General features: G+C 33.1%; 1 protein-coding gene across 1 annotated transcript; it reads right to left on the reverse strand.

Moving 5' to 3' along the window:
- Positions 1-219: 219 nt before the first annotated feature.
- On the reverse strand, positions 220-5,219 carry LOC112780145 (casein kinase 1-like protein HD16). The gene is made up of 16 exons (XM_025824490.3): positions 4,233-5,219; positions 3,927-4,040; positions 3,754-3,827; positions 3,574-3,643; positions 3,436-3,491; positions 3,199-3,270; positions 2,959-3,053; positions 2,809-2,875; positions 2,485-2,614; positions 2,173-2,391; positions 1,923-2,053; positions 1,644-1,818; positions 1,470-1,560; positions 1,060-1,217; positions 736-924; positions 220-645 (listed from the first exon to the last, which is right to left on the reverse strand). Exons 1-16 carry the CDS (start codon positions 4,533-4,535, stop codon positions 586-588), a joined length of 2,004 nt encoding a protein of 667 aa, XP_025680275.1. The 5' UTR covers positions 4,536-5,219; the 3' UTR covers positions 220-585.
- Positions 5,220-25,466: the final 20,247 nt, after the last annotated feature.

Genomic DNA, 25,466 nt, shown 5'->3' on the forward strand with positions numbered 1-25,466 from the left:
TTTATCATATTTTATCATTAAAAAATTAAGAAGATACTTTTGTATCATTGGTGTCCTAAGTCATTTGTATAGACCTACTTCCTAAGTTCTAACGCAATTGATAATGTAACAATTTTGTTCTCAAATTTCATTTTGATGGCATGTTTGCAGACGCATCTAGCTTACCATAATTGTTAAATTACAAAGCATTTATTGATTCCCAAATAAACACACAGAATATACGTAGAAAGCATATTCTTCCTTATTGGATATTAGATGTATGTATGTATGCCATTGCCATGTGGATAGTGCTAAATTTTAATGGGCATACCCTATTGATCAGAAAACCAGCAGCATAGCATATACATAGTTACAGAATGTAGAAACACATGAAACTAAACTGCATATTACATTGCTCATCAACATCCCCTCCACCAAAGTCGAGAGCTTTAGAATAGAAGGGAAGAAACGAAACAATAATCTATATAACTCATAACAATATGGTCTTCTGCCACCACAAGATTCTACAAAACGATCATATACGATCGGGCAGAAGAAAATACACAAATTCCATTGTCATTAAAATGCTTTGATTTTTAACTCAAATCAGCATACAGTACGCCCATAGCACAAACAAGCAAGATAAAGATTCTTTGACCATTTCTCCTGAAAACAAGAACACAGGATGAGAAAACAAAAGTCAGTCTTACATGTCGACTTAGAAAATCAACTAGTTGTCAGTGTTCGTTCCGTTACCTTAACATGTGTGCTGGGAAATTGAGATGTCCGTAGAGTTTCCTGAGTTTCATCTCCTGGCTTGCGCCTCGGAATACTTAATATTAGAGCAGATTGGTCCAATGTAGCAGCAGTTGCGGTAATTCTATAACCACCGTCCCAACGTCGATGGATACCCTCACTTGGATAGAGAAAATCAAGTTCAACCACCTACATTAAAAAGGTTGTCGATAAAAGGCAGGAAGTCAGTCTCATTTTGATAGGAGGATATATCAAATACTAGAAGATGGGATAAAACTGTTACAACGAAATTGCACATTCATAGAATACAAATTATCAGCAAACCTGATCACTGAATCCAGCATTGCGAGACATAACAACACCCCAGCGACTTCCAGCAGTAGCCATTGATGTGACATGAAAACCTTCTTTCCACTTCTTGTTTATCCATTTGAAGGGGAAAGAATCACTTACTTTGTATGATTGTTGAGTATACTGTGTACCTGCAGAAATTAGATCACAAATGACACCTCCCAACAAAACTTAAGGTAGCAAGGCAGATTAATTATGTGTAGACTGTAGAGAACCACAGAACTTGTTTATTAACAATAATGAAAACAATTTGTCGGGGAAAAGGTTGCAAACCCTGTACGGCTTCCCATGATATTGAAGAAAATAATTTCATAATCATCAACCAGGAAGAAAACAAGAAACAAATAATTCTTCATTAAAAAATGTTACAGGTTGCAATCTACCTTTTGACATCACCACAAGAGAGGTTCCATTATTTCCCCCTGCAATAGAAGTGATGTAATAATTCTTATCCCACTGCTCCATGATCCATTCCTGCAATAAAATGGAGTCACAGTGATAAGTTTCATGGTATGAAATTATATTCTTAAACAAGCCAAGTAATACCGTGTTTTCACCTTGTGCAAGAAAAAGGGTGACAACTTATAGACTTGATTTGTAAATCCAGTTCCAGCATCCATAATAAGTGCCCAGAGATTGGAACACGATGATACACAACTAATAAGAAGGCCATCTGCAATTCCTCTCTCAACATGCTGTGCTAGTCTTGCATCAGCCACATTGTAATGATACCTAAAAAACCAACCAATTTATAAGTCCCAAACAATATCATAGGCAACCACATATTAGATTGCAAGAGTAAAGGAAAATGCCACAATGAGTAACTGCGTTTCTACCTTTGTTTCATGGGCAGTCTTGCATTGTAAACTGAAATCCATTGTGTAGCAGGAACCCCTAATCGAACCTTCTTCTTTGGCTGTGAATCATCCTCTTCCTCCATATTCAGTCTACCCCGCTTTTGTCCAACCTAAGAATAAATTTTGGTTTTGTCAGATAAACTTATTCACAAAAGCCCAACCAGAAGATGGTTGGAGGGGATAACCCAGAAAAATAAGATACCTCAATAACTATAATTTCAGTCGTTACCTTCTGAGCACCGTCAGTATTAAGTGGCCGCAATGCTGGATTCGGGTCAAGTATTCCATTAAACAGTGATATTAACTTGGAATAGTTGGGTTCTTCATCAAATTTCATGTTCACTACAACCTCAAGAAAGTGCCTAAATGGAGCAGGGCAAAAGCAGCAAAGCATCTCAGGCGATGTCCCCATCTTCTTTTTGCAAACGAGGAAGGACTTGGTATCACCCTATGAGATAAGGTAAAACAAGATTGAAAAGTGATATATATAGTAATATAATCAGCATGATTACTTCATAGACATAAAATTAATGTATTTTACCTGATAACCTTGCCATGGTAACCGGCCTTTATGAAGGAAGATGAGTGTGTATGCAAGAGATTCAAGATCATCCCTTCTACTTGCAGTTCTTCCCAAATGAGCATGAACACTAGCATATCGAACAGTCCCTCTACATAACCCAAAACAAAGGCACTCAAACCAAGTACATGAACAAGAGTTACTTAAAAAAACTTTTTTTTGCCCCGGGAGAGAGGGGGGGGGGGTTTATATATACAGTACCATACAAAACAGCTCAGATGGGGGAGAAAAGGAGAGAACCATCAAAAAAAAAAGAAAGAAAGAAGAGGAGGGTAAAAATTGAACCTAAACATGTCAGGACGCTGATCATAATCAACATGCATCCCACTTGAGGTGTCTCGCCACTTTGTTGCTGTGAACATGTAACTATATCATAAAGTGGTTTGCCAAAACGGAATTAAGAAACAGTTTTACCCTTGAATTGCATCTACTAACCTAATCCAAGGTCTACCAGAAACAGTTTCTTCTCTTGTGCTGTAGATGGCTGACCTAGTAAGAAGTTCTCTGGTTTTACATCTCCATGCACATAGCTTCAACAAACAAAGAATGAAAACTTCATTATTACTTTAGAGTTCTAAAGAATCAAGACTTAATCAACTTATAAACATTAATCTAGGGTAGTACAAAAAACGAAACAAGGTGCTTAATAGAAAAAACTCGTGAAGAATAACATACCCCTTCGAGTGCATCTTCTCGAGTATTGATAAGGATTCAACAGCTATGCATGAAACCATTTCAGCAGACATCCTAAACAATTATTAACAAAAAGGGGATAAAAAAAGTTAAAAAGTTAGCAAGTTACTGCAGCATTTCTAACATGATACATTCAAATAATCCACATCTGTAAAATGAGTGTTGCAACAGACTGTGGGACACATCACAACATCAAGATTTACAAATGCTTATACTCACGTCTGGCTTGAGGAATTCCAGACATCCCACAAACTCGGACCAAGCATGTCCATAACCTGCATAAGTGATAGAAACATTTTGTAATTGTTGAACCAACAAAGGGATGGTACAATGGACGTTGTCCAAGATAGATCATACCATTATGTAATATTCTCCTTGTCTTCCTTTGTAGTGTACCCTAGGTATTCCATGACTACCACCAAGGATGCTTTTGAAAGAACACAAAAGTCAAACCACAACTCAGTATACCTTATCACAAAGTGTCAAACATGAATGTGAATCAATCCATAAAAACAATATGAAAAACAAAACACCTACTTGTAAACTTGCCACTCATATGGAGGGCCATAGTTACAGCCTTTACTGTTCCTATGTTCGAATTTCAGAGCCACCTGAGAAATTAAAGGCAGAAATCAACTTCAACCCAAATCAATCTCAAACCAAAAGTATCAATTAACTTGGAAAACCCGGAGGCTGCAATAGAAGCTCACCTCGGCAGCTCCAGGGCCTGTTGCACGCTCACGACGGCCAACAAAAACCTGACCAAATCCACCTTTACCCAGTTTCCTGTCAACCTTGTACATAGGTGATCCTCCAACTTGAACCTTTAGAAGCAAAAACATAAATAAATTAACAAACCAATGAAAAGAAAATCAGTCATAAGTCATAACATCACCAACATGTTAGCATCAACATAGTTTGTAAACAATAAACAAATAACAATCAAGAAGAAAAAAATGCAACCTATAGAAACATGGGTAGCTTTCAAAAAGAACATAACATTATTTGCAACATACCCTCTCAGGAAAAGGGGGAGTGTTATCTTCGGGTGCAGCACCCTTGTTGGCGCTCAAGCCACCACTATCATCACCCATCACGCCGAAAACCTTTTCTTTAACCTCTTTCGCCTTCGCTTCCGATGTAACGATCACCGGCTTCTTCGCCGCTGCCGCCGCCTTTGTCTTGGGCCTACCCTTAACCCCCGCCGCCGCAGCAGGAGCGCGTGTCTTCACGTTCCTCCTTGCCGGTGCCGGTGGTTCCGAGCCCTTTTGGCCTACCGCAGCGCGACCACGTCGCACTCCACTACGAAGCTCCGGCATTCTCCAAACCCATGCAATCGATTCGCAGCGTCGATAATCTTTATCATCATATGCCTTATCAGAGCTTCGAGACCCGATTCATCGCTGAAATTTGTAATGAATTTTGAAGAATTAAAGGGGAAAGGGGGGAATTTTGTTGAAATTTGAGCTGGGAATTAAAGGAATCGAAACCAATTAGTAGGGTTAGGGTTTGATGGTTAAGTAAGGTTTTCAATAGCAGATGTAAGAAAGAAGAAAGTAAAAGGAAGCAAGAGGAGCCTTACAAACAACAAACAAACGAAAGGTTGAAGATGAAAAGCAACTTAAAATCTTTCAATTTATTTTCCTCTCAAGTAAGAGGGTTTTATTTTTATTTTTTTTTTCTAGCATAAAAATAAAAACTGAAAAATGAAAATAGATGACGAAAACACAAAGAAAAATATTTTCTGTTAACCAAATTTGTGCAAGTCAATCTCTAGAGGACCAATGTTACCAAACCAAATACTTCATCAAAAACTTTTTTTTTATTTTATATTATTAATTATTATTGATTATTGATGACCAAAATCTTTTTGCCTTGTAGTTGTTTGGCTGATGGGAAAATTTAAATATCAAATATGAGATTTTACAATTTTACCACAAAATATATCTTAGATTTTCTCCCTTATATAAAACAATGTAAGCCTAAAAAATTTGGTCGGCAACAACCTAACATAGTTCAACTTACTCAATTTATGCTAATTATTTGATTTTAAAGTTAATTCATCAGCACTGGTTCAAGTCTATCAACATGTATTTTTTTTTTTTTTTAAAAAGCACGTGTTTTACCAGTCATATTCTTATTTTTAGGGTAAATTTTAAATTAATCTATGATTAAGAAAGACCGAAAGATGGGTCAGTGAATATTTATTGGATTGGATAGTAATAGCTGTTAATTATTTAAAATTTAAATAAATATGATTTAGAGAGTTTGCAAAGACAATTTTCTTTATATGTGTACGAGAAAATTGATAGTTAGTTTAAATTTATCTTTACATAGGAGTTGTAATGGGTAGCATACAATAGGTTTAAATTTAATCTAAATTTTACTTATGAATTTAAAAAATTTTTAGTCTATTTTATTTATGGGTTAAGAAGTTTTTAATTCTAATTTATTTGTACTTTAAAGTTTCACGTCAGATTCTACTTGATTCGATTTACAACAAATTAATTTTTTCAATCAAACACAATATTTAATTATTTTATACTTCATAAACATTAATAAATCAGGAACTACACAATCAAGTACATATTAAAATTAAAAACAATAAAATTTATATTAAAATTACAAAAGAATATGGATTCGATCCCTATTAATTTCACTATATATGGATAATGATTTTTAAATTTTTAATTACATTAGATAATATAATAAGAATGTGGACTGCGGAGTAGATCGAGTAGAGTTAAATATAGGCTCACACTCGATCTTATCTACCGTTCAATCTGTTCCATTATGAATTTGATTCGCCGCAAATTGAGTTATCAATCATACTTAAATAGAGTTGATTAAATTGAATACCTGTAAATAAAATTAATATTGCAACTATACATTCATGTCTCTAATATAAATTATTAAAATTATTTTATTCAAATATAAAATATCAAATTAAGAATGGTGTTCATTTAGTTTTCAGAAACATGTTAGGAAGAACATAAGAATTTTTAGGGTAATGAAAATGACACCATAAAAATTATTGTTTTTTTATTGGTCTGATAAAATAATAGAAAAAGGCTTTTAGTTATAAATATTTAAGGTTTTAATTATTTTATTAAAAAAAATTATACTTTAAATAATGAGTTAATATTTAAATTAACCTCTAAAATTATATTTGCGTTTGAATTTGGTCTTTAAAATTTCGATTTACTCAATTTATTTTTAAATTTAATATTTATAACTCATGTTATTCCAATCTTATTTTTATCACATAATTGCTAACAACATAAAAAAGTGATAATTGAAATCTTTTTATTTTCGCTTTCTAGTAATGAAAACTTTAAAATCTTAATTCTAATTTTACTTAAGAATTTTAAAGGTTTTTTAAGACGAAGCTAAATTACTATGCATAATTTCTTAAGGCTTCTTAAGAGTATTTTTTATTTGTTACCCTTTCAAAAAAACTTTTTAAAAAATAAATTGAGATAAAATATTTTAATTGTCATATCAAATTATTTTTAAAAGTTCAGTATTCTAGTCATAAGTTTATCTCAGTATGTTAATAATAATTTTATAACAAAAATAAAATTAGAGACTAACATAAATTATAAATACTAAATTAAAAAATTAAATTAAATAAATTAAAATTTAAAAAATTAAATTGAGACATAAGTATAATTTTAAGAATAAATCTGAATATTAACTCTTAAATAATTTTAACAAGTGTTGGCAAAACTCCGAATAATATAATATAATATTTTATTTTATTCGTCCCTAATTTCTTTTCCTTTTTCATTTTGGTCCGGTGTCATGTTAATAACAATGTTTAGTTAAGCTTAGTGTAATGGGCCTACAGATTTCAGCCCATTTGTTTTTAAACCCCATTTCAAGTCCATTTGTTGACCAGGAAAAGTAAGAAAAAATGGTAAAGCTTATAGGATTTCATTCTAGGGAAGTAGGGATAATTCAAACTATTATTAATGTAGAAACTGAAGAGATAACACATTAGCATATCTCTTAGTATATTATACTTGGTTTTGAACTTTGACAATATTAAATAGTGAATAAAAATTCTTAAAAATATTGGATATGTTGAGTAAATAATATGTATGAATTTATAATATAATGTCTAAAATTAGAGACTATCTAATACATCTGAAAAAAAATTTATTATTTATGGTAGAAAAAAAATTAATTATTAATTTTATTTATATATGAAAATTACAACACACATAATTGTGAATGATATTAAAATATAAATTAAAAAGTATTGTCATATAGATGTGGATATCCATTTAATTAATGTTATGTAACTTTGATTAATTATACGGATGATTCAGTTTTTCTATGATAAAAGAATGAAACTTCTAAGTTAACCTGAACTTAAATAAAGTTTAAATGCGTGTATAAATAGTAAGGATGTCTCAGACAATATATATACAATAAACATATTATTCTCTCTTTTTGTATATATGTACACTGCAATATATATAATATATATAAATCATCTCTATTATGTTAAGATAATAATATTGGTGAATATTCATAGTAGAGTTTTTTGTTTATACTTTTTTATTTTATATTTGTTTCATCTTCCTTATTTATTTATTTATTTTACAATACATTATCAGCACGAGACTCTAATCAAAATTTAAGAAGATTCAGAAAATAAATTTTTATTATGCCAAAGTTTTTTCATCTTGAATTTAATACTCTTTATATATCTGGAAACAACTACTTATCATGGATATTAAATGTCAAAATTTATCGTGATTCAGTGGATCTTAGAAATATCATTAAGGCTGAAAATATGCATCCTAGAAGGATAAAGCCAAAGCCATGATCTTCATTCATCGTCATCTTGACAAATAATTGAAAAATGAATATCTCACACTAAAAAATCCTGCAAATCTGTGGAAGAACATTGAAGAAAGGTATAATGATCAAAGACAATGATACTTCCTCAAATCCGATATGAGTTGACACACTTGCGTTTACAAGATTTTAAACAATTCAACAATGTTCCAAATTATCTCACGAAAGAAATTATGTGGGAAAAAAGATAACTGATAATAATATGTTACAAAAAATTTTCTCGACCTTCCATACCTCGAATGTGCTCCTGCAGCAGTAGTATCGAGAAAAAAAATTTAAAAAATATTATGAGCTAATTTCTTGCCTTCTTGTTGCTGAACGTAATAATGAATTGCTTTTAAGAAATCATGAAGCGCGTCCATCTAGCGCCGCCCCATTTTCTGAAGCAAATGCGGCAAATCATAATCGCAAAAGAGGTAAATAGCAAGGTTTTGGTAACAAAAAAATTATGGAAAGAAGAAAAATTATATTCACAAGAAAAGATCTCACCAGAAGTGAGATAAAAAAAATAATGAAAAAAATAAATCAAGAAAGGATAAATATTTTTGTTGTAGTGGAAAAGGCCATTGGCCACGTACCTATCGTATCCCAAGGCACTTAGTTGATTTTTATCAAGCATCTTTGAAAAATAATGACAAAAAAAAGGAGACAAATTTTGTTTCAAAGGATGTTGCTGAAAATTACACCACTCATTATGAAGTATCTAATTTCTTTAAGGATCTTTAAGGGAATATTGGTCATTTGATCAATAATAAAAAATTTTAATATTTGAGTTCTTTAAATACTTATATAAATAAATAATATAAAAAAAACTTCTTATTAAGTTTTATCTCTGATGTATTTTAAGTATGATGTATAAAAATAATGTTTAATAAAATATTAATGTTTATGTTTAAAAATTTAAAAATTACTAAATGTGTCATGGTCTATTATAATAATAATAATAATAATAATAATAATAATAATAATAATAATAATTAGTATATGATATTGTTTTTATACTGTGCTTCTTAAAAAAACAATTCCAATCAAGAATATAATTTTACTGCATATAAATTTTTACTCATTTTACTATTATTTGTTATTGAAGAAAATGGCAAGGACATATAATGAAGATGTTTGCCTTGTGGATAGTGCAAGTTTGCGTACCATTCTCAAAAGTAATATATATTTTTCTCATCTTGTATCAAAAGAAGAATATATTTATACTATTATTGTCTTAGACAATGTGATAGAAGACTCCGAAAGAGCTATAATTTCGTTTATCAGAGGAACAGAATTCATAATAAATAATGCACTATTGTCTACCAAGTTTCTAAGGAACTTGTTGAGTTTTAAAAATATTCGTCGAAATGGATATCATATTAAAACAATGAATGAGGAAAATCACAAGTACTTATGTATCACAACTCATGATTCAAATAAAAAGGATATATTAGAAAAGTTACCCTCACTTTTATTTGAATTATATTATACCAAAATTAGTGCAATTGAATCACATGCCATTATAAACTAGAAGTTTATTAACCCAAATGAATTTATAATTTGGCATGATCGATTGGGTCATCATGGAACAACAATGATGCGGAGAATTATTGAAAACTCTCATAGACATTCATTAAAGAACCAGAAGATTTTTAAATCTAGTGAATTTTGTTGTGCTGCATATTCTCAGGAAAAACTAATTTTGTCCTAATAGATATGTCTTCGAGATGGTCACATGTGTACTTATTGTCTTCTTGCAGTATGGAGTTTGCGATATTACTTGCTCAAATTATTCGATTAAATCCAATCAAAACAATTCGTCTTGATAATGCTGATGAATTCACTTTCTAAGCATTTGGTGCTTATTGTATGGCTAACAAAATAAGCATTGAACATCCAGTAGTTCATGTTTATACACAAAATGGGTTAGTATAATCACTTATTAAACGCCTCCAATTAATTGCTAGACCCTTACTTATGATAACAAATCTCCCAACTTCTGTTTGGGAATGTAGTTTTACATGCTGCAACACTTACTCGTTTGAGACCAATAAGTTACCATCAATTCTCTTTTTTGCAATTAGCTTTTGGCCAACAGCCAAATATTTCCCATTTGAGGATATTTGGGTGTGCGATATATGTTCCAATTGTCCCACCTTCTCGCACCAAAATAGGACCCAAAGAAAATTAAAAATTTATGTGGGATATGATTCTCCCTCTACAGTAAGGTATCTTAAGATACAAACAAGAGACGTGTTTAAAGTTTAATTTGCATATTGTCATTTTGATGAATCAAAATTTTCAATATTAGGGGAAAAGAATAAGCTTCTTGAAAAAGAACTTAATTGGAATGCATCATCCTTAATGCATTTAGATCATCGATCAGGGTAATGTGAACTAGAAGTTCAAAATATTATATATTTACAAAGATAGCAAATGAATTGCCTGATGCATTTTTTGATACGAAAAGGATTACTAAATCCTATATACCATCTGAAAATGCTCCAATTCAAATTGATGTTTCGGTCGAAAAATGGCCACTGAAATAAATTCACCTTAGAAGTATGGTAGGCTATCGGTTCTAACAACAAAAATTCTTGGGTTTAATTACTCTGTTGGTCCCTATAGTTTCGCGAAATTTTCAATTAGGGCCCTATACTTTTTTTCCCTTTTAATTGAGTCCTTGCACCAAAATTTTTTTTTAATTGGGTCCTTACACTTTTTTTCCTTTTATTTAGGTCCCTATACCAATTCTTTTTTTTTTAGTTGGGTCCCTATAAAATTAAGCCAATTACTACTAAGAAGGACTTAATTAAAAAAAATTTGTGTAGGGACTCAATTAAAAAGAAAAAAAGTATAGGGACCTAATTGAAAATTTCACGAATCTATAGGGACCAACAGAGTAATTAAACCAAATTCTCGAAAAAGAAAAGAGGTAAATATTATTCATGTTGAAAATGATAAAAACATAGTAAAGAAGACCTCTGTCCTATCCATTAGACAATGGACGCTTTTCTTTTTTTCTTCTAACTTTTCACTAAATTCAATTCTTTCATGTTTAATATCTTTTCTTTGAATAAATAATATAATAAATTAATTATATTAGATCCGTTTCCCCCCTTTTCTTGCTAGGATTGGACTTACTATATTTATCTTACTAAATAATCTTATTTATATATTATTATATTTAATATTTAGTTTAGAATATTTAATGCATATTTCATTTAAATGTATATTTAATGTATTTAAATGTATATTTAATGATGTCCAAAATTTTGATATAGTTTTGACGCCAGAAGACGTTCAGGTACCTGAAAATTGTGAAAATGATGAGATCTCGATAAATTATGTCTTTACAAGAGAAAAATAGAACCGAAATAAAATAATTGTCAATGAAATATTTGCATGTAATATGGTGTTACACATCATGCATGAAAGTAAGGATCTTGAAACAAAAACAGTTGAAGAATGTCAACAAATGAATGATTGGCCGAAATGGGAAGAAGCTAGCTATGAAGGTTGAGTTAGACTCACTTGCAAAACGTGAAGTCTTTAGACCTGTAGTCTGTACATCAGAAGATGTAAAACCTGTTGGATATAGATGGGTATTTGTGAGAAAACGAAATGAGAAAAATGAAGTTGTACGCTATAAAGCTCGACTTGTGGTGCAAGATTTTTCACAAAGGCTCGGTATAGATTATGAAAAAAACATATTCCCCTGTAGTAGATGCAATAACATTGTGTTATTTGGTCAGTTTATCTGCATACCATAAACTACATATGCATCTAATGGATGTAGTAACAGTCTATTTATATGGATCATTAGATCGTGATATCTATATGAAAGTCTATGAAGGATTAAAGATATCTAAACCATCCCATGAATATTCGCAGGGGTTATACTCAGTAAAATTGCAAAGATTTTTATATGGTTTCAAGTAATCTAGACAAATATGGTATAATCGTATTGCTGAGTATATGATAAAAAACAGATTTAAAAATGATGATATCTGCCCATGTGTTTCATAAAGAAATATGTATCTAGATTCATTATAATTGTTGTGTACGTTGATGATTTAAATATCGTTGAAATCTCTAAAGAGATTCCAACAATTATAAAAGCTCTAAAAGAAGAATTTAAGATGAAAGATCTTGGAAAGACTAAATTTTGTCCAGCCTACAGATCGAACATACAAAAAATGGGATCTTTATTCATTAAACAGCATACACAAAAAAGATCTTGAAGATATTTTATATGGATAAGTCACATCCATTAAATACCCTAATGATCGTAAGGTCTTTAGATGTGAAAAATGACCAATTTTGTCTTAAAGAAGAAAATAAAGATATCCTTGGTCCTGAAGTATCATATCTCAATGCCATTGGAGCACTAATATATCTTGCTAATAATACACGACCTGACATAGCATTTGTGGTTAATTTACTAGCAATGTATAGTTCTTCTCCAACAAGAAGATATTGGAATATAATCAAACAAATTTTTTGATATCTTCATAGAACAGTTAATATGGGTTTGTTTTTCCGTATGAAACCAAGTCATAATTAGTTGGTTATGCAGATGCTGGATACTTGTCTGATCAACACAAAGGAAGATTTCAAACAGGATACCTATTCACATATGGTAATACAACTATATAATGGAGGTCCACGAAACAGACGATAGCAGCAACATCCTCTAACCATGCTGAAATAATAGCGATACATGAAGCAAGTCATGAGTGTTTTTAGTTTAAGAGTTTGATCCAATATATTCTGTCATCATGTGATCATAACATAGCTCCAACTGTTCTATTTGAAGATAATACAGCATGCATTGCGTAACTTAAAGGTGGATACATCAAAGATGATAGAACAAATCATATTTCTTCAAAATTCTTCTTTACTCATGATCTTCAAAATTAAGGAATAATTGATGTCCAACGGATCCATTCAAGCGATAATCTGGCAGATTTATTTACAAAGTCACTTCCAAAATCCTCTTTTAAAAGGTTGGTACATTAGATTGGGATGCGCCGATTTCGAGATATTAAATAATATCAACAAGAGGGGGAGGTTGTACTCTTTTTCCTTTGATCATGTTTTTATCCCTATTGGGTTTTTCTTGACAAAGTTTTTAACGAGGTAGTCATCATCACAAAGGATATTGTACTCTTTTTTCTTCACTAAAGTTTTTTCCGTTGGATTTTTCTTTAATAAGGTTTTAATGAGGTATAATCCTAAAGAGACATCCAAGGGGAGTATTGTGATATGGATGTGGATGCCCATTTAATTAATGATATGTGACTTTAATTCATTAAATGGGCAGCTCAGTTTTCCTATGATAAAAGAATGAAGCTCCTAAGTTAAACTGAACTTAAATGAAGTTTGAAAAAATAAACATTGTGCGTTATAAATAGTGAAGAGGTCTCAGACAATATATACACAACAAAGATACTCTTCTCTCTTTCGTATATATGTACACTGTAGTATATATAATATATATGAATCATCTCTATCATGTTAAAATAATAATATTGGTGAATATTAATAATAGAAATTTTAATTTATATTTTTTATTTTATATTTATTTCATCTTCCTTATTTATTTATTTTACAACAAAAGGATTATAAGTAAGATGTGTTAGGAAATTATAGGTTAATGGTCAAATTGGTCTCTGAAAGATTGCACGATCGTCATTTTTGTCTCTGAAATACTTTTTTAATCAAATTAGTTCTCAAAAAAATTAACATCAATCACGTTTGTCCTTCTATTAATGGGCTAACAGTTTCCATTAACGGGGGTACACGTAGGCCGTTAACTGACAACTCAACAGGACCAAAACGATGATGTTTTGCACAAATGGCCCATTACTGAAGTACCTCTCCCATTAATCTACCACCGTTCTCCTTTTCATTTACACTTTTTTTCTTTTGACCCAAGGCCAACGAAGAGTCACCCAAATAGAGTGAGAAGACGAAGCTGCTCTGATCAGCCGTCGAAGCAATAATCGACGACGCCGTTCGCAGTGCAACTGCTCCTCCTCATCGTGGTCTGAAGGCCACCATTCTTTTGCGATGGTAGGTGCCGTCTCCAGTGAAAGGTAAGTTCCCTTGCGCCACGAGTTCCTTCTCCATTGTTTTCTTTTTTTTTTTGTATGAATGTGTAGTAGTATGATATTCGTTGATTTTGAACGTTGATTGATTTCGGGTTAGGGTTTTTGTGCTAGGGGTGGTTGTTGCTAGGGTTTTGCAATGGTTCACACATTCTGTATGTTGAAAAAATCTAAATGCTTTGATTTTATACGGCTGAAGCAATGTGTGTGGATAAATAAAATATTTTGTTTTGTTTAGTTCATGTAAAAGGCAGGATTTGGTGAGATGGTGTTCATTTTAGATTAAATTAGTAATTGAAGTTTTGTTGCTGAAACATAAATACATTGTATACAAAAATTAAAATAATGAAAAACAGAGTGTATTGTGTGATTCACTATTGCTATTTTTAATTTGTAGATAGAAAATTATCCAATGACATTTGTTTTCCATCATGATGGAAGGTTTAAAAATGACGAAAGTGGATCAAAAATTCATAAACCAAACAATACAAAGGTGTTAGCAGGAGTTGAAGGGGATACTCTAGATGTTTTCTTCATAAGGGGATATTATAAGGAGTTAGGATATTCAGAGGTGGACGATTGTTGCTGGAAAATACCCAGAATGTCGCTTGAAGTTGGGTTGAGGAAGTTAGAAGTAGATGCTGGTTTATTGGAAATGGTGAAGAATTGTAAAAGGAATCACAATTCGATCAACATTTATTTTGTGCATAGAGTCTCAGAGCCACACATGGTGGAGTGTATGACTGAGGATCATGATGAGTTAGTTATATTAGAGACCAACAGCACCTGTAAATCCAAGCCAAAAATACTTTCCAGTTGAATAAGAGATAATGTTCAAGGCACAAATCACAACCACTGTCCCAACCCATGTGTCAGCCCAAATCACAACCCAAATCACAGCTCATCTCTCAGCCCAAATCACAGTCTGAAACACAATTAATTCTTCACAATCAGCCCTTGAATTCCTCATCTCAGCCATCAAAATCTTCTAGCCAACCCTTGAAAGCTCATTTCCAACCATCAAAGACTCATAGCCAACCCTCAAAATCTCATTCCCAAAGAAATATGAAATCAAGGAGAGGTTTAGGCTTGCATATAGTAGAGCCACTAATAAGGCAATTGATACGGATGACTCTAGTTATGAGGATATTGAAGATGGTGAGATATCGGATTCAAATGATATGCAATGAACTTTGTTATATTGTTTATGGTGTTGTGTTACAACTTTTATTTATGAAACCGATTAATAAATACCTTTTGTTATCAATTTTTCAGAATCAGAAAGTAATGTAGAGTCTGATAATGCATCTGATTGTGGGTCCTGGAAGTCAAAAGACATGAATCAAGAGTTAGATTATGATGAGGAGGATTGTGCGGTTTATCTACTGTATAACGAGAAAGCCAAGTTTGGAGAGTTAAAGCCTGAGGTAGGTATGATCTTCAAGACAAAGCGTAGATTTATGAATGCTACTAGGGACTATACTATACAGTGGAGTAGGAATATTGTTTTAAAGAAGAATGATAATGTGCGTGTTAGGGCTGTTTGTAAGGGAGAAAATTTTCCTTGGATAGTGTATTGTGCTTTGAAGAAGTCTGATATATCTTGGAAGATTAAGACTTTAGTGGATTGTAACACCCCAACTTTTGACACGTTATGACCAATGTCAATTGTTTAGGTGTTACTTGTCGTAAGGACCTACTTGGCTCTAGACTCGGATTTCATAAGCAAATGGTAATATAAGCCTTTATTGGTTCAATGTAATTAACTTACTCATCATGAAAAATCATTTAGTTGCTCGCAAGGTTAATATTTAAAGCCATCTCACAGATGAATATATGGTAACAGCAAATATCATATATACATATATACAAATATGCACATGAGTTAAGTTTGGAGATACATGTCATTTTTCATAAACCAAGAAATATACCAAGATATATATATATATATATATATATATACAAAAGAGGAAGTCAGTCCCAACTTTCATACGGGTTTCTTAAACTGGGAACCAAACTACTAACTAAAAGTACTACAAAGGTGAGGGAAAAGTAATACTATTGATCATCAAAAGGAGTAAAAAGTCAGCTAGGTCAATCTCCGGAATGGTCTTCAGCTAGAGTGAACACGTACGGCATGCCGGGATTGAAACGTAGGCGATGTACCAAAACCCAAAACTCAACAGATTCCTCTGCCGATCCCATCTGCGGAAGGGAAAAAAGAAAAAGAAGAAGGGTGAGAACCTAGAGTTATCAGCAAGGTAAAAAGAGGAACCTAAGGTCTTTGTCTCTAAGTTGTCGTGAAATAGAAAAAATAGAACAAACACAGAAACACAAGGCACAACATATATACAACAAGTAAATAGAATAAACAATCAAGAAATAGCACTAAATAATTCACAAGAAATTCATATGCGCAAACAAGATGATGTATGCCTATTCCTAGCGCAGGCCATGAGCTCATGCGTCGGTTGTCTACCCGCAACCCGACGTTACTCGGGACAAACCCCAAATATGGTCTCTTTACCGTGTCAGTTAGGCACAATTATCATCATGGGTGAATCCATGTCAATTAGGATATCTTGTCATCACGGTAAGGGACAGGCTATCAATTAGGTAAACTTCCCGCCTTAGCAATCTCAAGCTATCAGTTTGGCGGGCACTTTCGCTTTAGCAATTTGGTACAAGGCCCATTCAATATACAATTCTCAACTTTCGTTTTATTCATTGTTTCTCGTTTTCTTTTCTTTTCTTTATGCCTCCACATCACCATTTACTTATACGTACCTCCACATCACCATTTATCATACGTACCTCCACATCACCATTTAATTACACAAGCCTCCACATAACCATTTAACATCAACTCTTTTAATATAAAACCTATCCTTTTCTTTTCCTTTAACTAAGGACATGTATGCTGCCAAATCTGGACATGCTCCTTTGGATTAAAATTAAAGTTTTATCGTATTTGGATTTTAATTAGATTTGGTGGCAAACTTAATGAAAATCTACTACTGCCCTAAGAAGATTTAGAAAAAATATAGCAGGCAGCTCTGTTTTTGAAAAATTTATGATAAATCCAATTCTAATATGATACTTCCAAATTTTGGTGAGAATACACTTAACATCCCCAAGTTTTAAGACAAACAAATTCCAAATCCATAGCACCTCGTTTGGTTAATTAAATGTCAGTTGGAAATGCTATCCTGTTTCTTTAAATTGGTTCTAAATTTCATGTGAACATCCTAACTTCCAAGAGACATAACTAACTCTACAAAATAGAAATGGATATGAAATTTGTACTCACTTAAAATAGACTGGTAGGTCTTTAAAATACTGTTGGAAGAAACTCAAAATTCTAAATAAATCAAAAGTTATAGCAGGTGAAAGTTTGTACTGTAGAACCAGAAAACTAGAAAATTCTGCAACAACCACTAAACTTCAAAAATTCATATCTTCCAAACCACTTGGCCAAATTCCATGAAATTTTTATGGAGTAATCTTTCTTGAAATTTGATAGAAAAATGGGTTGATTCGAAAATTATGTCTAGATTGCTCCCAGTTTTTATTTTAAGTTGCTGTCCAATCTGTTTAAAAATTTATGCAGCAAGGCTTCTTGATTTTCACTAATCAAATCTGACCCCCTAAGTTCCTAACTCATACCAATAAACAATTCTCATTATTTATTACCAATAAACAATTCTCATTATTTATTACCATTTTTACAAGAATTATGCTCTAATTTCTCTCAAGAGAATCAGACCCATAAACATCAAGAATTTATACGATATTAACATAACATGATCATATTTTCACAACATTAAAAATCTGCACTACATTCAGCAATAATAATTCAGCCACTTAACAGAATTTTCAGTAGCATCAATCAAGTTAACTCATCATCATCAATCAAGATTGCATCTAACAATTACCCATAACTAATTTACATTCCTAATCTTTACCTCTTTTTGAAGTTAAAAATTCTATTTCTGCTTCTTCCTTGAATCAAAAACTTAGCCACACAGAGTTGGAGCTTCGACCTCTCCTCCAAGGACAAACGGCCGAACTCAGCTTGAGCGAGAGAAGAGTTCTTATTTACGGTTACTACTGTTCTAGCAAGAATTGAAATTAGAATGGCAGTGGTGGAATAAGGGGAAGAACATAATTTCTTTATGAATTTTGAAGAAGAGGAAAAAGGAAAGTTGTTGTTTCTCATCCAGCAAGGATGCCCCGAAGATTCAGAGTGATGAGAGGTGGTGCGCCTATCTTCTTCCTGTGGATTGCTCTTCCTTCCTTTCCAGCTTCGTTTTGCTCTCTTCTTTGTTCTTTTCCTTCGTTTTGTGTGTGTCTTCGATTTGAAGAGAATGAAGAGCATTAGATTCATTATGTGGAAGAAAAGGAAGTGGGGTGAGGTGGTGCAGAGGCTTTGTGTCTTCTCTTCGTTTTAACACAGCATCAACACAAGTCTCGAGGAGGTGTAACTAGAGTTCCAAACGGTGCTGAGAGGGAAGGCAATCAGGGTTGGGCTTAATTAAGGGATGCTTGGTTTGGTTGAACCAGGGAAAGGAAAAGAAAACCGTAACTTTGAAAGAGTGGAAGAAAAAACTAGGTTCATAGTTGGTAACGCATTTAGGATAATTTCTCTACTAATTCATTACTTATAAATTAGTAAGAGGTAGTTAATTTTAAAAGAAATAAATTAACTGTAGCGGTAATTATCTAATTACCAAGATTCGTCACTCAGAAGCACTAAAAAAAATTTTAGCACTACGTGTTTTAATTTTAATTCGTTATCTATGTTATATATAAACATATGCGCGTCGGCAAACGCTGTAAATAATGAGGAATCACAGGCCTCGTGGGGTAGGGTGGTTACATGGATAAACATACATGTCCTGATGTCCTAAGAGTAGGAATAATAGGGCTGCTATTCTGGAGTGGACTTTGAAGAAGCTTGTTCCTAAACTAAGAAAACACCCGATAATGAAGCACAAAGAGGTGTATGCATGGTTTATGAGAAAATGTAGCATACGGCTGAATAGTACATGTACCACTAGGGCATTAAGGAAAGCTAGGAAGGTTGTTGAAGGAGACGAGATTGACAATACGGCCTGATTTGGTATTATGCCCATCAACTGTACACCACTAGCCTGGGTTTAACAATTTAGGTTGGAGTGATTCCGATGCCTGAGAGTCCTCCACAGTTTCAGAGATTCTATGTGTGCCTCGACGCTTGTAAGAAATGGTTTAAAGCCGGGTGTAGACCGTTGATCGGATTGGATGGAGCATTTTTAAACAATTTACATGGGACAGATTTTGGCTGCATGTGGGCATGATGCTAACAATTACGTATATGTGATTGCTTTTGCAATAGTGGAAATTGAGAACAAAGACAATTGGAGTTGGTTCTTGGAACTTCTTTACAATGACCTTGGAGACAGACAGCATGGCTGGGCATTTATCTTAGATAGGCAAAAGGTTATGACCATTTTGATTTTTGAAAAGTTTTTTAAGGACTTTTTTAACTTAATGAATAAGATTTTAAGAACTAATCTGATTTAATGATGATCATTTGAGGATTGTTTTAACTCATTATCATTTGAGGGCTAATCTGTTTTAACTCATCTTGACAAGAGGCCTGAGGAGTATTGTCATGAGTGGTTAACAATGCACGCGTATAGAAGAATATACTGCTTCAATATGAATCCAATAAAGGGGCAAGATATATGAAAAAACAGAGCACCAGTTCTGCCTCCAGTTAAACCCAAGTCGGGTAGGCCCACAATGAATAGGCGAAAGGACAAAGATGAACAACCTCTTGGATCAAAGACATGGATGAACAGAAGGTATAACCCAATACAATGCTTGTATTGTAGTGAATTTGGACACAACAGAAAATGGTGCAAAGTGAAGAAACAAGATGAAACTGCTGAACAAGCAAGGTGCAACTTCAATTTGCAGTAGTTGCTGCCCCTGCTGATGCTAATGCTCAACATACACACAATGGAATCCCGATTGATCCTGCTGCTCAAGATCATACCAATCCACCAGCAGCACACTCAAATGCACCAACTGAGATTATCTTTGGCCAATCCAAAGGGACTCCGGTTACATAAGAGTCTCAACCTTTATCTGTTCCTAACCAAGTTGATACTTTATTTGTAATCTACCTTTTGTTATAAATTATAATGTTCCATAATGTGAATATGATTAGTGAATTGACTTTATCCGTCATGATGATAAAATGCAGGACAAAGTGAGATCAAGGCCTCCAAAGCTTCATGTTGTTAAAGGAAAAGCAACAACCCCAACCTCACCACAATCGGCTACAGCTGCAACAATTCCGGTTTTGGCTGAAACAATCAAGGGCACCAGTTCTGTTACTGCAAAGAAACTAGCTAGCTTAATGAATTTTGTGCCAACTCCCGGGTTCAAACATCCGAGGAAGAAAGACAAATATGTTTGAGATGTGTTATGATGTATTAGGGGCTGAATTATGTATTTTGTAAAGGGCTAAGGATTAGAAGCTTTATGCATTATAGACATATTGCTAAGTATTTTGTACAACCTTGTTTATATTTTTGTATAGCCCGAAATTAGGTAATTTATGCTTGATATTATGAAGACTTGGTTAATAGGATTGGTATTATTTTGAAGACTATGTTAGCATGCTTATATGGACATGCAAATGCTTCGATTTCAATACATATGATTAGACTTAATTTATACTATGAGTGATTAAGTGTTATTTTTATTTATTTATTTCTAGAGTTGTGTAAAAATTGGTTAAAATAATGTCACAAAAATGCAGGTTGCATGATTGTTAATGGATAGAAAAAAATGTCCAACCTCATTTACTAATTTTCACTAATACTTTTAACAAGATCCAACAAAATAACAAGATCACCAATACTTTTATAAATATTTTACTTTCTCAGAAATGACATACTAAGTGCCGTAACCACTAACATAAGCACTATTACTAGGGCAAACATGAAAATAAGCAAGATGTTAACTACTCTGACTTCAACTTCCAAACTACCCATTCTCCAACCTAGTTTCACTTTCCAATTTTTATAGTCACTCTCAACTTCAAACTCTGCTTCTGTCCCACCATTTTTAATTTCAAAAACTTCATATTCATTATCATCTACCCAACTAAAGTAGTTACAGTGGTTGTCTTTTTGCACATGTCAAGTAAAAAAATTGAATCTCACATTAATGGTGAAGGGGGTTCAAGAAACTATAGTTCATACCAATTTAAACTCACCCGATATCTTGGACAAGTGTGAAACAACCTTCCTGAATTTTCTAGTGTTTCCAGATTTCTTAATCATAGTTTTCAGCCCACAAAAACAGGTTCTGCCCATGTTCATTCTCCTTCACATGGAGGAGCTAGAACCAAAGCTACCGAGAGATTGTGGTGACAACCCACCACTTCGTCCTCCACCGGCGCTCCGCATCGTGGCTTCTAAATCTGGATAATGCTTTTGCACCACTGCAACACCACTCATCAAGATGGATTAATGTCTTCATCCATTTTAGGGATTATGGTTTATAAAATGGGGATATGAACTATTTTTACATAATATAGTGAACATATCTTGACAGCTTCCAACTGGATACACAGCTATTAACATACCTGTCAGTTAACGATGTGTACCACCATTAACGAAAACTATTAGCCCATAAACAGAAGGACAAATGTAATTAATGTTAAATTTTTTGAGAATTAATTTGATTAAAAAAAATTTTCGAGAACAAAAGTAACGATCGTGTTTCAATGACTAATTTGACCATTAATCCAGAAATTATATCACCACTCTCCATCATATTCCCCTTTACACAATTCCTCATCATGCATAATAGATTTCAAAACCAAACTACTCATAAAAATTTATCCTAAATAATCAACCAATAGAAAGAAACATACCCAATGGTTGGAGTTGATATTCAATTATTTTCAATAATGCTTGATCACATGACTATTCTATAGTGGAGTAAAATGCTATAAATTGGGCTTAATTCCGTGGCAAAGAAAGTAACAACAATAAAAAGTTTTAACGTTTTATGACTTTGAATTTCTCTTGACAACCCCTTTCCTATGGCAATTAATTTATTAATGGAAGCAAAAATGGTGATCTTCAAGTGTATTATTGTATGATGTGTAATTCACATATGTAGATCAGGTTATGTTTTGACTGGAATTGAAAAAGCAAAAGCTGCATGCAGCTGCAAAACATAACTTGCGTTTGGCAAGGAGGGACAACGAAGTCTCGAAATGTGTTCCAACTCCTTGCATGCAGACATGACCTGCTACTTTGACCAACTTAGAAATCCTCCAAATGCAGGTTGTGTTGGGTAGGCGGGACAGGCAAATCGCAGGTTGCGATTGGCAGTCTCCCCCCTTGCATGCATGACACGTGTTGAGGAGAGTGATGTAGCTGGTCTTTAAAAGCAAAATGCAGGCTGGGAAGAAGTTACAATTTCACTTATACGGTGACAGTGTTTTGAGAGTGAAAGGGTTTGCGTTGAGGGGTGAAAGGGGGTAAGTGTGGGAGGAAGAAGAATACAGTAAAGGTTTAGGGCTTCTGTGAGGGAGGAAGAAAAAATGGTTCGTGATTTTATCTTACCTCAAGAACACATTATTGAATATCTGGATCATCTGAGGTAAGTATTTTTTTTTTAATTTTATGATAAATAAATATATTTATTTCTATGTTCTTTATTTATGTTTTAACTAATAATTTTATTATTAATTTTATTATTATTATTATTATTATTATTATTATTATTATTATTATTATTATTACTAAATTTTTTATAATATTGTTGATGGTAAGAAACTAAGAATAATAATTTATTATTATTTTTTAATAATAAATAGTACTATTTAATAATTTATTATCTTTTATGATAATAATAATACTGTTTAATAAATTATTATTATTATTATTATTATTATTATTATTGTTATTATTATTATTAGTAACGTGGTTATTATTATTATTATTATTATTATTATTATTATTATTATTATTATTATTGTTTTTGGTTTATGGGAGTAGTTAATGTTATAATTAGTATATTATTAAATATTTATAATAATGTTTATGATAATAATAATAGTTTTTTATAATACTGTTAGTACATTATTGTTGTTATTATTATCATTATATTGTTATTATTATTTTTTGAATATATTATTAAATGTTATTATTAAAAATTTACTATTATCGTCATTATTATTGTGATAGATATAGTTGTTCCTTGTTATTAAGAAAAGTATTAATATTTTTATTAATATTATTGTTAGCATTAATTATAATTATGAAGTAATATTAATAATTATTATTTTTCTTTTTGCAGGCTATCAGGAATTTGTTGCCTAAAAAATTAGATCTGCTAGAGACCTTTATTGAGATAGCTGCAATATCACTGGTATTTAATGGGTTTCAACACATTTCACGAGTAGGCGAAATGAGAGGCCATTCTGCACTCCTGATTGCCTTAGTGGAACGATGGAGGCCGAAAACCTACACATTTTATTTTCCATTCGGCAAAGTGACGGTGACACTGGAAGACGTGACACTTATTCTTGGCCTCCCGGTTAATGGGGAGCCCGTCATAGGTAGAACAGACAGCAGTCATCAGTTTTTAGTGGAGAACTGCATTGCTTGTTTTGGTCGGGAGCCCAGTCTGCACGATCACGTTTTGGGTAAGGTAAATCTTGGATGGATCCGGCAGTGCAGAGACATCGAACCGTGTGACACGCAGGAGTCCATTGAGCGGTACGTCCAAGCTCAAATTTTTTGCGTGCTCGGAACGGCTGTGTTTATGAATAAATCTACCACTTTATTGAACTTGAAGTTTCTGTCTCTACTTCGAGATTTTCACTGGATTCCACTATACAGTTGGGGTGCAGCCAGTCTGGCACATCTATACAGATTGTTGTGTCGTGCATCACGATACAACTGCAAAGAGATGGATGGGCCACTCTTACTACTTTTTGTTTGGGCATGGGAGCATATGTCGTTCTTGGCGCCTATTTCCCGCAATCAGCTCGTTGATCCTGGTGTTCCACTTGCGCGATGGTATTATTATTATTATTATTATTATTATTATTATTATTATTATTATTGTTATTGTTATTGTTATTGTTATTGTTATTGTTGCAACCATTCTATTTTGTTTAAGTAGAGTCATTGGCACTGGCATACAAGATATACATTGAAGCCTACTGCGCATTTTAGGCGAGGACTTGATGACATGGGAGTCGACAATGTAAGTTTTAACCATTTATGTTAGGCTGCTTATTTAGAATAATAATTTTACTAATTGGCCTCGTGGTTTCTAATGTGCAGTTTATATGGCGGCGGTATATGGGAGTGGATGTTCCAGAGTACCTCACTGTAAATTTGCTTATGTGCTCCACAAAGTCGTCATGTGTCATTCAAGTGTATAGAGTGACCCGACAGACCGAGTTAAACGACAGTTTGGGCTGCAATAGCTTCCACCTGACCCGGCATTCGAGATTGGTTGTGATCATTGCAGGTGGTTGACAGGACCATAGAACTATGACTGGAGAGGCAGGAACAATCAGTGGGTTAACTTGTGGATATCTGGCCGTTATAACACACTACAATTAGGGGACAAGATTTTTGACTTTCATCCTCTCCCGGTGTACTACAAGTGGTACACACAGTAGTACGGGCATCACCTACAATTGTCAGATAGAGTTACAGGTGAAAAGGCTGGCAGGAATGAACAACAGGAATAATAGGAAGAACCAGTTGGACCTCAGCAACAAGTTTCCCCTCATGAGCAGCAATTTCAGGTATTATTATTATTATTTTTACCATATTTAATTATTATTAATTTTTATTTTTTAGGTTTATTAATTGTTATTAATTATTATTAATTATTAACTAGGTTCCGGCATATTAGCACCACTTTCAGGTCCCAGCATATGACCACCAATATCAGATGCCGGCATATAAGCAGTAATTTCAAGAGCCAGCATAAGCCCAGCAGTTTCAGGCACCGGCCTACAGCCAATAGCAACAGTTTTCGGTATATGAGCAACATCAGCAATGGCTAGCATATGAGCAGCAAGAACCGTACATACCGGAACCACAACCACATCAGGCAGCTGAACCCTTCAGATCACAGATGATTAGTTTAGTCTGTTGGGTGGATCTGACACCATCAGCTTGTCTCAGGTCTTGAGGGATATAGATTATCTATTTCTGTCGCCAAAGTAGCAAGGGCCTACTGTTT

The sequence above is a fragment of the Arachis hypogaea genome, chromosome 19 (assembly GCF_003086295.3).
Source record: "Arachis hypogaea cultivar Tifrunner chromosome 19, arahy.Tifrunner.gnm2.J5K5, whole genome shotgun sequence".
Taxonomy (NCBI): Eukaryota; Viridiplantae; Streptophyta; class Magnoliopsida; order Fabales; family Fabaceae; genus Arachis; species Arachis hypogaea.